The sequence below is a fragment of the Mobula hypostoma genome, chromosome 17 (assembly GCF_963921235.1).
Source record: "Mobula hypostoma chromosome 17, sMobHyp1.1, whole genome shotgun sequence".
In the NCBI taxonomy this organism is placed as follows: domain Eukaryota; kingdom Metazoa; phylum Chordata; class Chondrichthyes; order Myliobatiformes; family Myliobatidae; genus Mobula; species Mobula hypostoma.
This window is the reverse complement of record NC_086113.1, coordinates 32304406-32317865: the sequence shown is the minus strand read 5'-3', so window position 1 is coordinate 32317865 and position 13460 is coordinate 32304406. Positions and strand designations below refer to the sequence as shown.

Below are 13460 nucleotides of genomic sequence, written 5' to 3'. Positions count from 1 at the left end.
TGTTGGTGAAAGCCTGATTTATACTTCTGCGTTAACTGGACGCTGTAACCTCCGCAAGTGGCCTACGTGCGTTGTGAGCATTTATACTTGGGCGTTGGTGTGTCTGCGTTGCTTTGCGATGCGCGCACGTCATGCATGCGCACTCACCTGCCCGCGCAAGGCTTCGTGGTCATGGTAGTCTTTCTTGGGGTAAGCAAGAAGCGAGCGTCTTTTTTCATAGAAGTGAAATGTGTCCTCCATAATTTTGGAGGTCTGTAAAGCTTTATGGAAAGCATTGCAGCCAGAGTTCCTTCCTTGCCCTTCAGTCGCCCAATGGGAAGCTATTGCAGCGTAGGAGGAAATGCGATGCTACCAAACGGACCAATCAATGTTCTTACGGTCGGCGTTGCTGCGACACATGGTTACATTTTGGGAGAGGTGCGCGTCCCAGCAACGCAGGCTCTCACGTAGGGTTCTGCGTCGGCTTTGTGTAGGGTATGCGGCGACGCAGTACTTACGGCGACGCGTTGACGCAGAAGTATAAATCAGGCTTAAAGGTCGACTCTATGACTTGGAAGCCGTGCCATGTCCCATTGGTCAGTGTTGGGACCTCAATTATTCATTATTTACGTAAATGATTTGGATGTAAATGTAAATGGCTGATTAGCAAGTTTGTTGATAATTCTAAATTAGGAGAGCTATTGATAGTGAAGCAGGTTGCAATGAATTGAAAAGAGATCTTGATTAGTTAGGGAAATGGGCTGTGGAAAGACACACTTAGATGAATGTGTAGTGATGCATTTTGGACATTCAAACCAGGGTGGGGCCTAGGCAGTGATTGGCATGGCAGTGATGAGTGTGGTGGAGCAGAGGGATCTGGGAGTGGAGATTTGCTGGAAGTAGCTACACAGGTAGACAGGATGGTGAAGAAAGTGTTTAGCATTCTGGCCTTCAGTAATAGGGCATCAAATTTAGGAATAGGGGCTTTGTGGTGCATTTATCTAGTCATTGGTGAGATAGCATTCGGAGTATTTTTGTGTTTTGGTTGCTCTTTTATAGGGTAGACACTGTCAAGCTGGAGAAGATGCAGAAGAAATTTACAAGGATGCTGTCTGGACTAGAAGGCCAGAGTTATAGGGAGAGGATGCAGGGAGGATGCTGTGGTTGGCAAGGACTAGTTGGGCTGAAGGGCCTGTTTCCGTACTAGATCATTCAATAACACGACGGAAGTACATCGAGGGAGGAAAATGAAAACAGGATGTAGAATGCAGAATATAGTGTAGCAGCTACAGAAAAAATGCAATGCTGTTAAACAAATTACATGCAAAGGCCACTTTGAGGTAGATTAGGAGACCAAGAATTTATCTTTAGTGTATGAGAGGTCAACCAATATGTTGAAAAACAGTATCACGTAAAGAAGGGAATGCATGCAATTGGGATAACCTCAGATTATTGAGAAACATGTTATTGCCAATTGCAGATAGTCATTTATGAGAAGCAAATTACCTTTGCTCTATGCTATCTTGAACCTCAGTGTACAGGAAACAACAGGAACAAGTTTATGTCCCACCAAATGGAAAAGCAAAAATTACAGACACTGGGAGTTTGAAATGAAACCTGTTAGGTCAGACAGCATCTGTGAAAAGAGGAAAAGAATTAATGTTTCCATTTGGAGTGATACATTTCACAGAGGAAGATGGTTGGAAACGTTGGAAGTGAATGACCAAGCATCCTCACCTGATTTATCAGTGCTTTATCTCCAGAATCTCTTAGTTATGATGGAGGCCATTGACCTGAAATGTTAACTTTTTCTCGTCACTGAAGTAGATGTACTTGGCATGCCGACTTTTTCCAACATTTTAGTTCTTATTTGAAAAAATAAAATATTATGTTAAATCTGAGAAATTTAGTATAACTTGTCTAAATTAAGTCAGTCCAACCCTTATCTGCATCTCTGATCCATTTTTTTCACCAAAACTTGAACATTTTGAATATATTGTGAAAACAATGCTCGTAAAATTCAGTCAGTTAATTCAAATTGGGAAACAATTACGATGTTACAGCATAGTCACTCTCAGTTTTCAACGATTCAAATTTGCACACCTTGCTAGAATTGTGGCAGAGGATCAGGAGAAAATGTAGAAATTCAAGGTCTCAATACAAATCTGATGTCCCAAAGCCAGCATCCCATTTCTCCCAGAGATGCTGTATGAGCCACTCAATTGCTCCAGTAGATTGTTTGTTGCTCCATGTTCCAGCATCTGCAGTCTCTTGTGACCCCATTTCTGAACTCTTCTCTGAAATCGGTGTGCAAGAATATAACATCCAGTTGATAAGGCCAGTCATGATACTAGTTGGTTGGATTAGTTCCAAAAGAATAAAATTATTATTCACCCTGTCTAATGCTGGTTATTCTGTCAGAGAAATCAGATTTAAGTTAATCCTCATTTTCAACCAGATTAGGAGAATGACTGAGGAAGAGGACTAGAGGATATAAATTCCACAGAACAATCCACAGTGTGTTGGAAATCACACAATTGAACTGTGATTTAGTTTCTGGTACTACCATCAGACTCCTCACCAGATATATAGAAAAAGTCTGCCAACACGTCATGATGAATGGAAGTTGGTGGAATTCAAAATCTAATGTAGAGAGAGAATTTGCAAACTGTTTTGATGATGACCTGTTGTAAACACTGAATCTTCTCTAAATCACCTCTTGTTATTTAGGCAGTATGTCTATGTAAACCAAGAATAAACAATATTTCCCTCAATGTGTTTTCCGTAGTGCTCAAGCTGTTTTGTTGAAATCCACCTCATTAGTATAGATATTTATTTTGTATAGAGATATGTATGGGGTAATAGATAGGGGAGTACAAATGTGAGTGCATATTTTTAGGCTGAGAGGGGAAAGGTTTAAATGGGACCGTTGTATACGCAGAGGTGTGTGTGTGTGGTGTGGTGTGTGGGTATGTGTGTGTATGAGAGTGAGTGTGTGTGTGTGTGTGTGTGTGCATATATGTGGTGTGTGGTGTGTGTATATGTGTGGTGTGGGTGTGTGTGTGTGTGTGTGTGGGATGAACTGCCTGAGGAATCACAGCCTGATTTATTATCACTGACGTACTGTATGTCATGAAATTTGTTGTTTTGTGGCAGTAGTACAGTGCAAGATGTAAACAATTGCTATAATTTATGGTAAGAAATAAAATAAATAGAGTAAAGAGAGTGAAGGAGTGTTCATGCATTCATGGACTGTTCAGAAATCTAATGGCAGAGGGAAAAGAGCTGTTCTTAAAGCATTGAGTGTGCATCCTCTAGCTCGTGTACCCTCCTTCCATGATGGTAATAATGAGAAAAGAACACGTCCCAGATGGTGACATTCCTTAATGATGGATGCTGCTTTCTTGAGGCACAGCCTTCTAAGGATGTCCTTGATAGTGAGGTGGAAGTAGTTGAGAGAGGCATGTTAGTATCATTAAGGACTGCCTTCACCCAGGACATGCCCCCTTCTCATTGCTACCATCAGGTAGGAAGTATAGGCACCTGAAAACACACACTCAGTATTTTAGGAACAGATTCTTCCCCTCTGCCACCAGATTTCTGATTTGACAATGAATCCATGTACACTATCTCACTTTCCCCCCTCTCCTTTGCACTACTTCCCTGCGATCGATCCCCGCAGGACGTGTCCACCAACCTCAAGGAGCTGAAAACAACACTCTGCATCAATGGAAACCTGGAAAGATGCACTATTTACCGAGGAAGCGTGGGAAAAGAGCTGGACTGCTGGTCATATTGAAGCTGAGGGGCTTCAGGGTCCCTATGCCCACCATCCTACTAGCTAATGTGCAAGCCATTGAGAACAAGGTGGTGATCTTAAAAGGGAGATGCAGAACTGCTGTGTATTCTGTTTCACCAAAACCTGGCTCTCCCCTGCCACCCCTGAATGTGCCATCTGACCGGAGGGATTTTCGATCCATCGGATGGACCGCACTGTGTCTTTGGGCAAGATGAGGGAGGTGGTGTCTGCCTACTGATCAACACTGGGTGGTGCTCGGACACAGTGGCACTGACAAGCTCCTGCAGCCCGGACCTGGAACACCTATTGGTGAAGTGTCGTCCCTACTATCTGCCACGGGAATTCACCTCGGTCATACTGACAGCGGTCTACATTCCCCCCCAGGTGGATGTGGAGTGTGCTCTGAACATACTGTATGCCGACGTCAGTGAACTTGAGACCAGGTATCCGGAGGCTTTGCTCGTTACAGCCGGGGACTTTAACCAGGCCAACCTCAGAAAGACGCTGTCAAAGTTATACCAACATGTCTCCTGCCCCACTAGAGGCCCGAATATACTTGACCACTGCTACACAGTAGTCAAGGATGCCTACCGTTCCGTCCCACGACCTCACTTCGGAAAATCGGACCATCAGGCCATACTCCTGCTCCCGGCTTACAAACAGAAACTGAAGCGGGAGGTCACGGTGTCAAAAGTAGTGTCGCGTTGAACGGAGGAAACAGATGAGGTCCTCCGTGACTGCTTTGAATCGGTGGATTGGTTAGTATTCGAGGACTCGGCAGCTAACCTCGATGAGTATGCCTCAGCTGTCACGGACTTTATTTGGAAATGCATGGAGGACTGTGTGTCTCGCAAGACGGTCTGGGTATTCCCTAACCAGAAACCTTGGATGAATTATGCAGTCAAGTCCCTTTTAAAGGGTAGAGCTGCGGCTTTTAGGTTCGGGGATACCAGTCGCTACACGGAATCCAGGCATGAACTCCAGAAAACCAATAAGGGCGCCAAGAGGCAATATCGAGCCAAGTTGGAAGCCCAGGCTAACCAGAGGGATGCCAGTAGACTATGGCAGGGTCTAAATGAGATCACTGGGCGCAAAGAAAAGGCTGGGAATATCAATAACTGTGGCACTTCTCTTCCTGACGAACTTAACGTATTCTATGCAAGATTCGAACAGAAGAAGAGCGTCCCGCTCCCTCCGGATGAACAGGACCTGGTGGCATCGAGATTCATCGTCACCGAGGAGGATGTTAGAAGGACCTTCCTGAAGATAAATCCAAGGAAGGCGACGGGCCCAGATGGCGTCCTGGGACAGGATCTCCAGGCCTGTGCAAGCGAGCTAGCTGGAGTGTTTGTTGACATCTTCAACTGTTCCTTGCTTCAGTCTAAGATCCCCTCATGTTTTAAGAAGGCAATGATAATCTCAGTGCCGAAGAAGAGCAAGGTGGCATGCCTGAATGACTATCGACCTGTGGCTCTGACATCAATTGCTATGAAGTGCTTCGAGAGGTTGGTTATGGCACACATCAACCACAGCCTACAGGTCAACCTCGACGCTTTGCAATTCGCCTACTGGAGCAACAGGTCAACAGCAGATGCCATCTCTCTGGCCCTTCATTCCTCCTTAGAACACCTGGAGAATAAAGACGCATATGTAAGGCTCCTTTTCATTGACTACAGCTCTGCGTTTAATACCATCATTCCAAATAAGCTTCGGATCCTGGGCCTTAGCACTCAGATCTGCAGCTGGATCTTCGACTTCCTCACAGACAGGACCCAGGCTGTAAAAACAGGGAACAAGCTCTCCTCTACAATCACTCTGAGCACCAGTGCCCCACAAGGCTGTGTACTCAGCCCCCTGCTGTACTCACTGTACACCCATGATTGTGTAGCCAAGTTTCCATCAAACTCAATATATAAGTTTGCTGATGACACAGCAATTGTAGGCCGTATCTTGGGTAATGATGAGTTTGAGTACAGGGAGGAAATTAAGAACCTGCTGGCATGGTGCGAAGACAATAACCTATCCCTCAACGTCAGCAAGACGAAGGAATTGGTTGTTGATTTCAGAAGGAATAGCAGACCGCACGACCCAATTTACATTGGTGGTGCGCAAGTGGAACAGGTCAAAAGCTTTAAGTTCCTTGGGGTCAATATCACAAATGACCTGACTTGGTCTAACCAAGCAGAGTTCACTGCGAAGAAGGCCCACCAGCACCTTTACTTCCTGAGAAAACTAAAGTTTTCTAAACTTCAGTTTCTGTTTGTAAGCCGGGAGGAGTACGGCCTGATGGTCCAATTTTCCAAAGTGAGGTTGTGGGTCGGAACGGTAGGCATCCTTGACTATTGTGTAGCAGTGGTCAAGTATGTTCGGGCCTCTAATGAGGCAGGAGACATGTTATTATAACTTTGGCAGCGTCTTTCTGAGGTTGGCCAGGTTAAAGTCCCCGGCTGTAATGAGCAAAGCTTCCGGATACCTGGTCTCAAGTTCACTGATATTGGCATGCAGTATGTTCAGCGCACACTCCACATCTGCCTGGCTGTCAGTATGACTGAGGTGAATTCCCGTGGCAGATAGTAGGGATGACACTTCACTGACAGGTGTTCCAGGTCCGGGCTGCAGGAGCTTGTCAGTGCCGCTGTGTCCGAGCACCACCCAGTGTTGATCAGTAGGCAGACACCACCTCCCCTCGTCTTGCCCAAAGATGCCATGCGGTCCATCCGATGGATCGAAAATCCCTTCCGTCAGATGGCACAGTCGGGGGTGGTGGGGAGAGCCAGGTCTCGGTGAAACAGAATACACAGCAGTTCTGCATCACCCTGCAGTAGGTGAGTCTCCCTTTAAGATCATCCACCTTGTTCTCTATGGCTTGCACATTAGCTAGTAGGATGGTGGGCATAGGGACCCTGAAGCCCCTCAGCTTCAATCTGACCAGCAGCCCAGCTCTCTTCCCACGCTTCCTTGGTAAGTAGTGCATCTTTCCAGGTCTCCATCGTTGCAGTGTGTTGTTGTCAGCTCTTTGATGTTGGTGGATGTATCCCGTGGGAATCGATCGGCGGATCGCGTCATCCTGTGCTCTGGGTCGGGCCGAGTAACGGGGGAGGCTCTGCTGCCACTTCCAGCGGCCGGGGGCCCGGGCTGTCGATTGGGTCGGGCCCCGAAGCCGACACTTAATCCCGGATGGCTGGGCTCCTTGCTGAAACAAGCTCTTAAGCCGAGTCACAGTTGCGGAGGCCTCCGCTCCAGTCGAGCCTCAGGCTCAATTTTCGAGGTCGGCGGCGGAGGCCTCACTTCCGGCAACTGTGGATGGCCACCAACGGGGCTTTATGGTGGTCGCTCCAGGGAAGCGTCTGGGGCACTTTGAGGTGGGCCGTACTCTCCAAATATCCGGACCTGCCTCTCGGTTTTTTTGCACTACCTTACTTTCCATTTTTCTATTTTCTATTTATGATATATCATTTTTTTTAAATATTTACTTATTTTTACTATTTTTACTATTTTTAATATTTAATATTTGTAATCCAGGGAGCGGGAAGCGCAGAATGAAATATCGCTGTGATGATTGCACGTTCTAGTATCAATTGTTTGGTGACAATAAAGTATAAAGTACTTATTTATTTTATGTATGTGTGTATATATATACAGTGTGCATATGTGTGTATAGTTATTGTAAATTTATAGAGTTTTTTGTACTATGTATTGCAATGTACTGCTGCTGCAAATCAACAAATTTCACGACATATGCTCGTGATATTAAACTTGATTCTGATCATTTAAGAAGCAGTTGGGTCGGTTCATGGGGGGGGTGGGGTTCAGTCGGATATCGGGACTATCTGGATGGGTGTAGGCTGGTTGAACCATTGAGCACACCTACATGAAATGTAGCTGTAGAAAAGCAGCACCCATCTTCAAAGATCCTCACCATCCAGGCCAAGCTCTTTTCTCACTGTTGCCATCAGGTAGAAGCTACAAGTGCCTCAGGACTCACACCACCAGGCTCAAGAACAGTTCCAACCCCACAACCATCAGGCTCTTGAACAAAATGGAGTAACTGCACTCATTCTATTTCCGGTGTTCCCACAACCGATGGTCTCACTTTAAGGACTCTTTTTCTTGTTATTTCATGCTCTTATTATTTATTGCTATTTATTTATATTTGTACTTCCACAGTTTGTTATTCATTGAACCTGTTTACAGTTGCTAATTTATAGATTTACTAAGTATGCTCGCAGGGAAAAGAATCTCAGGGTTGTATGTGGTGACACGCATGTATTCTGATAATTTACTTTGAACTTTTGAATTGTAATGTATTATGTAATGTTATTGTCAGTGATTGTGTGTGATTAACTCTGATGATAAAATTCCTACGGTTAAGCAATGTCTCGCTGAAGGGAAACGTCATTAACCGATTCAGGCTCCTTTTTCATTTTATTGAGATTAAGAGAGTAGGCAGATTTTCATAGAGCTTTGTTGTTCCATCTGTGAACCACCTTGTCTGGAGTTATAATGTAACCATTTACTTTCTGACAGCAAAGCTTTTTTTTGGGATGTTTTATATTGCAATATAATACAAAAAGGGCTTTGGGATTAGATAGAAGCTAAAAACCTGCTGTCAGAGCTCAGCAGGTCGAGAAGTGTCAGTGGGGGGGGGGCAGGAGGGGGGTAAGTGGAGAGAATAGTCAATGTTTTGGGTCAACACCCTGTATCAATCCCAGAGAATCCATGCTCTTCTACAATTCTATGTTCCATAGATAGACACCTGAATGTGAGGAAAATGGAAGGATATGGCCATTGTGTAGACAGAAGACATTAGTTTAGTTAGCTATTTGATTACTTAATTGGTGCAGTACAACATTGTGGTCCAAAGGGTCTGTTCCTGCTCTATACTTGTTCTATGCTCTATGTTCTTAATTATCAACTTCACACTACTTCGAAAAGATGTATTGAAGATCCAAAGATACTCAGGTGCCTTCACCACACACAATTCCTTTTGCTATTGCTTTGCTTACTTGCTTGCCAACTGATATTACATTGCAACTTTCTGCTCGCATCTACCCAGTTTCTTACAATGTAAGAATAACTAATGGAATATATGCCTCTCTTATTCATTGTCTGAGCTATTGATGAGTATCTTGGAAAGCTGCTGCCTCGATACCAGTTTCTAGCAACTGGAGTCATTCATCCCTATTCTTCGACTCTGATCTCCTACTCTTTTTCCTGTGCATCTCAATAAGGTGTTTCCAATTCTAAGTGTGTTTCTTTTATGTTAACTGTCTCATCTGTGAAAATTTTATGAATGACTTGTGGAATTCAGTATCTGAAAAATAAATACTCCTGATTCGCTCTTCAGAATCCAATCTGACTCTCATTGATCAATCTATTTCTTTACTTAGTGTTCATTATTTTTTTAGGTCCTTACTCACTCTGAAATGAGAATTCTGTTAACCTAATGACAAAATTTGATCTCATTTCCCAGTTTCTCCTTCAAGCCTTCTGAAATAACGTGGTTAAACAATTTTCAATTTCAGCAGGGACAATTCCGGGAGTGATAATCGATCGGAATTTGGAAGAGTGTCAAAAGTTCATTTATTATCAAAGCATGTATCCATATACAACTTGAAATTTGTATTATGACTAAAGCTTTTGCAATTTCCTGACCCACTCTCAGTGGGTTGGGATGGTAAAAATCAGATCCTGGAGATGTCCCAATCTTCAATTATGTTGTTTTCTTTTATTCTTGCTCTTAAGTGTATTGATTGTAATATGGTCATTCCTTTGATATATTTTGTCTTAGTTTGCCTGGTACTTTAGTGGCATAGCAAAGAGGCATCAGCCATGATGGCCAGATCACCTGCTGTCTCATTTTCAAATTCCACAGGGGCTGGTGACAAATCTTACTCTGGCTTCAACAATCCTGACTAACTGGACTGTCTACTCGTTAAATATTGATGAAGCCATATCGAAGGGCCTCTTGAATAAGCAGCAGAATCTTCCAGGGCTAACTTCTACAGCCAATATCAATGTGCCGTCCTTTTACTTGGGTTCCTTTGTGATTCCAAGTGGCATTCCTGACCTACCTCAAGATACTTTCCTTAAATTTCCAGGATGGACGAAGGTGGGTAGAAGATTTGATTTAAAAACAAGAGAAAATCTGCATATACTGGAAATCCAAGCAACACACACCAACTGCTGGAGGCATCTATGGAAAAGAGAACAGTTGACATTTCAGGCCAAAACCCTTCAGCAGGACTGGAGGGTTAAAAGGTGGGGGGAGGGGAAAGAGAACCACAAGGTGATAGGTGAAACCTGAAGTGGGAGGGATGAAGTTATCTATCTCAGAAGTAAATTGGTGAAAGAGACAGAAGGCCATAGAAGAAAGAAAAGGGGGGAGGAGCGCCAGAGGGAGGCGATGGGCAGGCAAGGAGATAAGGTGAGTGAGGGAAAATGGGATGGGGAATGGTGAAGGAGAAAGGGGGGATGGGGGGCATTACCGGAAGTTCGAGAAATCGATGTTCATGCCATCTGGTTGGAGGCTACCCACACAGGATGTAAGGTGTTGATCCATCAGCCTAAGGGACAAATGGAAAAGGGAGTCGCGTAGAGAGTGATCCTTGCATAAAGCAGAAAGTGAGGGGGAGGGAAAGATATGCTTAGTGGTGGGTTCCCATTGGAGATGGTGGAAGTTTCGGAGAATTATGTGCTGGACACGGAGGTTAGTGGGGTGGTAGGTGAGGAGAAGAGGAACCCTATCCCTGATAGGGTGGAGGGAGGATGGGGTAAGAGCAGACAAATGTGAAATGGAAGAAATGCGGTTGAGGGCAGTGTTGGTGGTGGAGGAACAGAAGCCCCTTTCTTTGAAAAGGGAGCCCTTCTCCCTTATTTTAATTAAACCTCAGCAAAATAATTGAGCATGGAGTAAGCTTTAACTAGTAAAGAATGAAAACAAGTAGAGTATATAATTTCTTGCAGTACAACATCTATCCCATCTATTAATCCATCCAATTAAATACCCATGATTTGCATTTATGATGCAGCTCAAATTACAAGGTGTAATGTGCCTAGATTTGTTGTGGAATGAAAGCTTGAAGAGAAAGTGCTAAGTGAAGAGGGTACATGAAGCATACAAGGCCAGAAAGACAAATTAAGGAGGTGGTAGATGAGTACAATGTGAAGTTAAGTAATTAGTATGAAAATTAGGAAAGGAGAATCATATTACAGTGGTGGTAAACAAGTAAACCTTGGTTTGGGTTGTTATGTCTGTTTGAGAGAGACGCTAAATAAGCCTTCAGCAATTGCGACACGGTATGTTACACTTTATTGTAAAGATATTTGGAAAACAAAAATGGGAAGTATTGCTAAGATTGTAAGGACTTTAATGAGTTATCATTTGGAGTGCTTTGTTTTTCTCTTCACTTCTCAGGAAGTACATCCTTCTGTTAGAATCAGGGTAGTACATATTTTCAAAATTGATGGGCGATATGAAGGGGCTGTCCTTTGAAGAAAGGCTGAGTAAAATCTGCCTCCTTTAATGATTTCTGTGAATTGGGTAGTAACTAGGACTAGTCCATCCATGTCAAACCTTCGAAGAATCTCTTGCCCTAAAACAATCACGTTTCATTCTTTTTTTCTACAGGAAAAGCCAGTTTTACTCAACCTCTTCCCGAAAGGATATTCCCTTCATTAATTTTCAGTGTATCACAGATTGACTAATTTTATTCCAAGAATAAAATAGTGCTACACACTGTTAACTTATGAGCTTAAGGATAAACTTAAAAGGTGATATGCTCTTTTCTTATATTCTAACAATAATAAGACAAATGCTGATAACCACTAATGGTGTGTACCTGCACTCTGCTTTCCATAATTAACAAATTCCAACTTAAAAACATAGAAAAAAGAGCAGAAAGAGGCATATAATATCATGACTGTTCGTCATCTGAATGTCATATTCCTATTCTCTTCCTATACTGCTTGGTGTATGGTGTGTATAGAATTCTACCTCCTCCTCAAGAATATTCACCAATTTGTCCTCTATAGCCCTCATTGCTAGTGATTTCTATGCATTTACACCTATTTGTGAATAACATTTTCCTTTATAACAGTCATCGATTACTTGCAGAGGGATCCTTATTCCAGACAGCTTAGACAGCAGAAATGTACTCCCCACACCCAGTCTGTTTAGCTCCATCAAGCTTCATTTTGATGCCTTCTCATTCTTCTAAACTGTGGTGTATGCAAAACTAGCCAACTTAATCTCATGCGAAAATCCAAAGCAACACACACAAAATGCTGGAGGAACTCATCAAGTCAGGCAGCGTCTATGGAAAAGAATGACATTTTGTGCAATCTCTCCTCAGTGGGCTACCTGGCTGTCCCTGAAATCAATTTGGTGAGCCTGATAGTAAGTTTATCCTTTTCTAGGTAGAAATATGCTGGGTTTGATCTCACCAAGGCATTGAATAATTGTTTCCTAATCACATCAATAATTGACAATGGCCACATCTCTAACCATACCAATCCCCAAGGCCAGCTGTATGCTTGTTGAGATTAACTGGTGCACATGAACACCCAGGTCTATCTGTACATCAACACTTCTCAATCTAACACTAGATACTACACTGCTTTGATATTTAATTATTGAAATGGTCAACTCGGCATTTATGGTGTTATGCTCCATTTGCTATATTTTTACTAACTTGCTCAATCTGTCTATAAATTGCCTTGAATCCTCTTCATGTCCTCCTCACTGCTCATAATCCCACATTGGCAAACATCATTGGCAAACTTCGAAGTAGTAAGTACCATCTCGTCAGCCAGAGTATTGACATGTAATTAGAACAGCAGAGGGCAAAGCACTGTTCTTCACCTGGTCACTGCCCACTATCCTGAAAGAAACCCAATTAATCCAACTGTCTGTCAAAACAGTTTTCACTCCAAGCTAGTGTACTACTTCCAGTGGCATGTGCTTTAATTTTGTACGCTGACTTCTCTGAGACTTTAACAAAAACTATCTAAAAGTCCAAGTTCACTACGTAAATTGACTCTCCCTTATTTATTCCATCAGATACAACCTCAACAGATCTGGTTTGTACAACACCATTTTAGAAATCTATGTTGACTTTGTCTGAACCTGTTGATAAGTTTGACATGTCCTGTTATTTCATACTTAATTGTAGCTTCTAGGATTGTAGAATTTGTAAGGCTTCTTTTTTAAAAAGAAGTGGATAGCAAGGACTTTTTGTTAGCCAGTTAGAACATGAGAATCCTGTTAACATTAAATACAAATAACAGAAAGTTTTGACTAAAAGCGATAACCTCATGCTAGGTAAAAAATGAATGTAAAGTGAATAACTTTTGTGCCTTTTACAGTAGGCTGTAAGCCTACAGATGTTATCAGCATTGTGCTGTCAAATGTTGAAAGAGATTTAGTTGATAAAGCATATTTTTAGTACTGCAGCATTTTGGGGAAATGTTTATTTTCCTGTATATAATTTCAAGTTTAAGTTATATCGTTGCAATTCCTTGAGTTGACATCTTTTTCTTTGAATTGCCAGATATGATACTACAGACAGAACCTTTCAGAAGTACATAAATCCACAAACCTTTCAGATGTTTTTAAAATATTTACATTTTATTTTTTATGGAAACTTCATCTTAATTTTTTTTGAAGTGTGACTTTGTATAG

At 42.7% G+C, this 13460-nt stretch overlaps 1 protein-coding gene across 3 annotated transcripts in view; it reads left to right on the top strand.

Annotated features, from left to right (window-relative positions):
- The window catches only part of glb1 (galactosidase, beta 1), an 87698-nt gene that overhangs the window by 59640 nt on the left and 14598 nt on the right, over window positions 1–13460 (top strand). For 2 of the 3 annotated variants that reach the window (XM_063069675.1, XM_063069674.1), the window contains exon 15: window positions 9654–9890. The exons of the other annotated variant lie outside the window; for it this stretch is intronic. In XM_063069675.1, the coding sequence (XP_062925745.1) occupies window positions 9654–9890 (237 nt within the window). The remainder of the gene's footprint in view (window positions 1–9653; window positions 9891–13460) is intronic. 3 annotated transcript variants of the gene reach the window in all.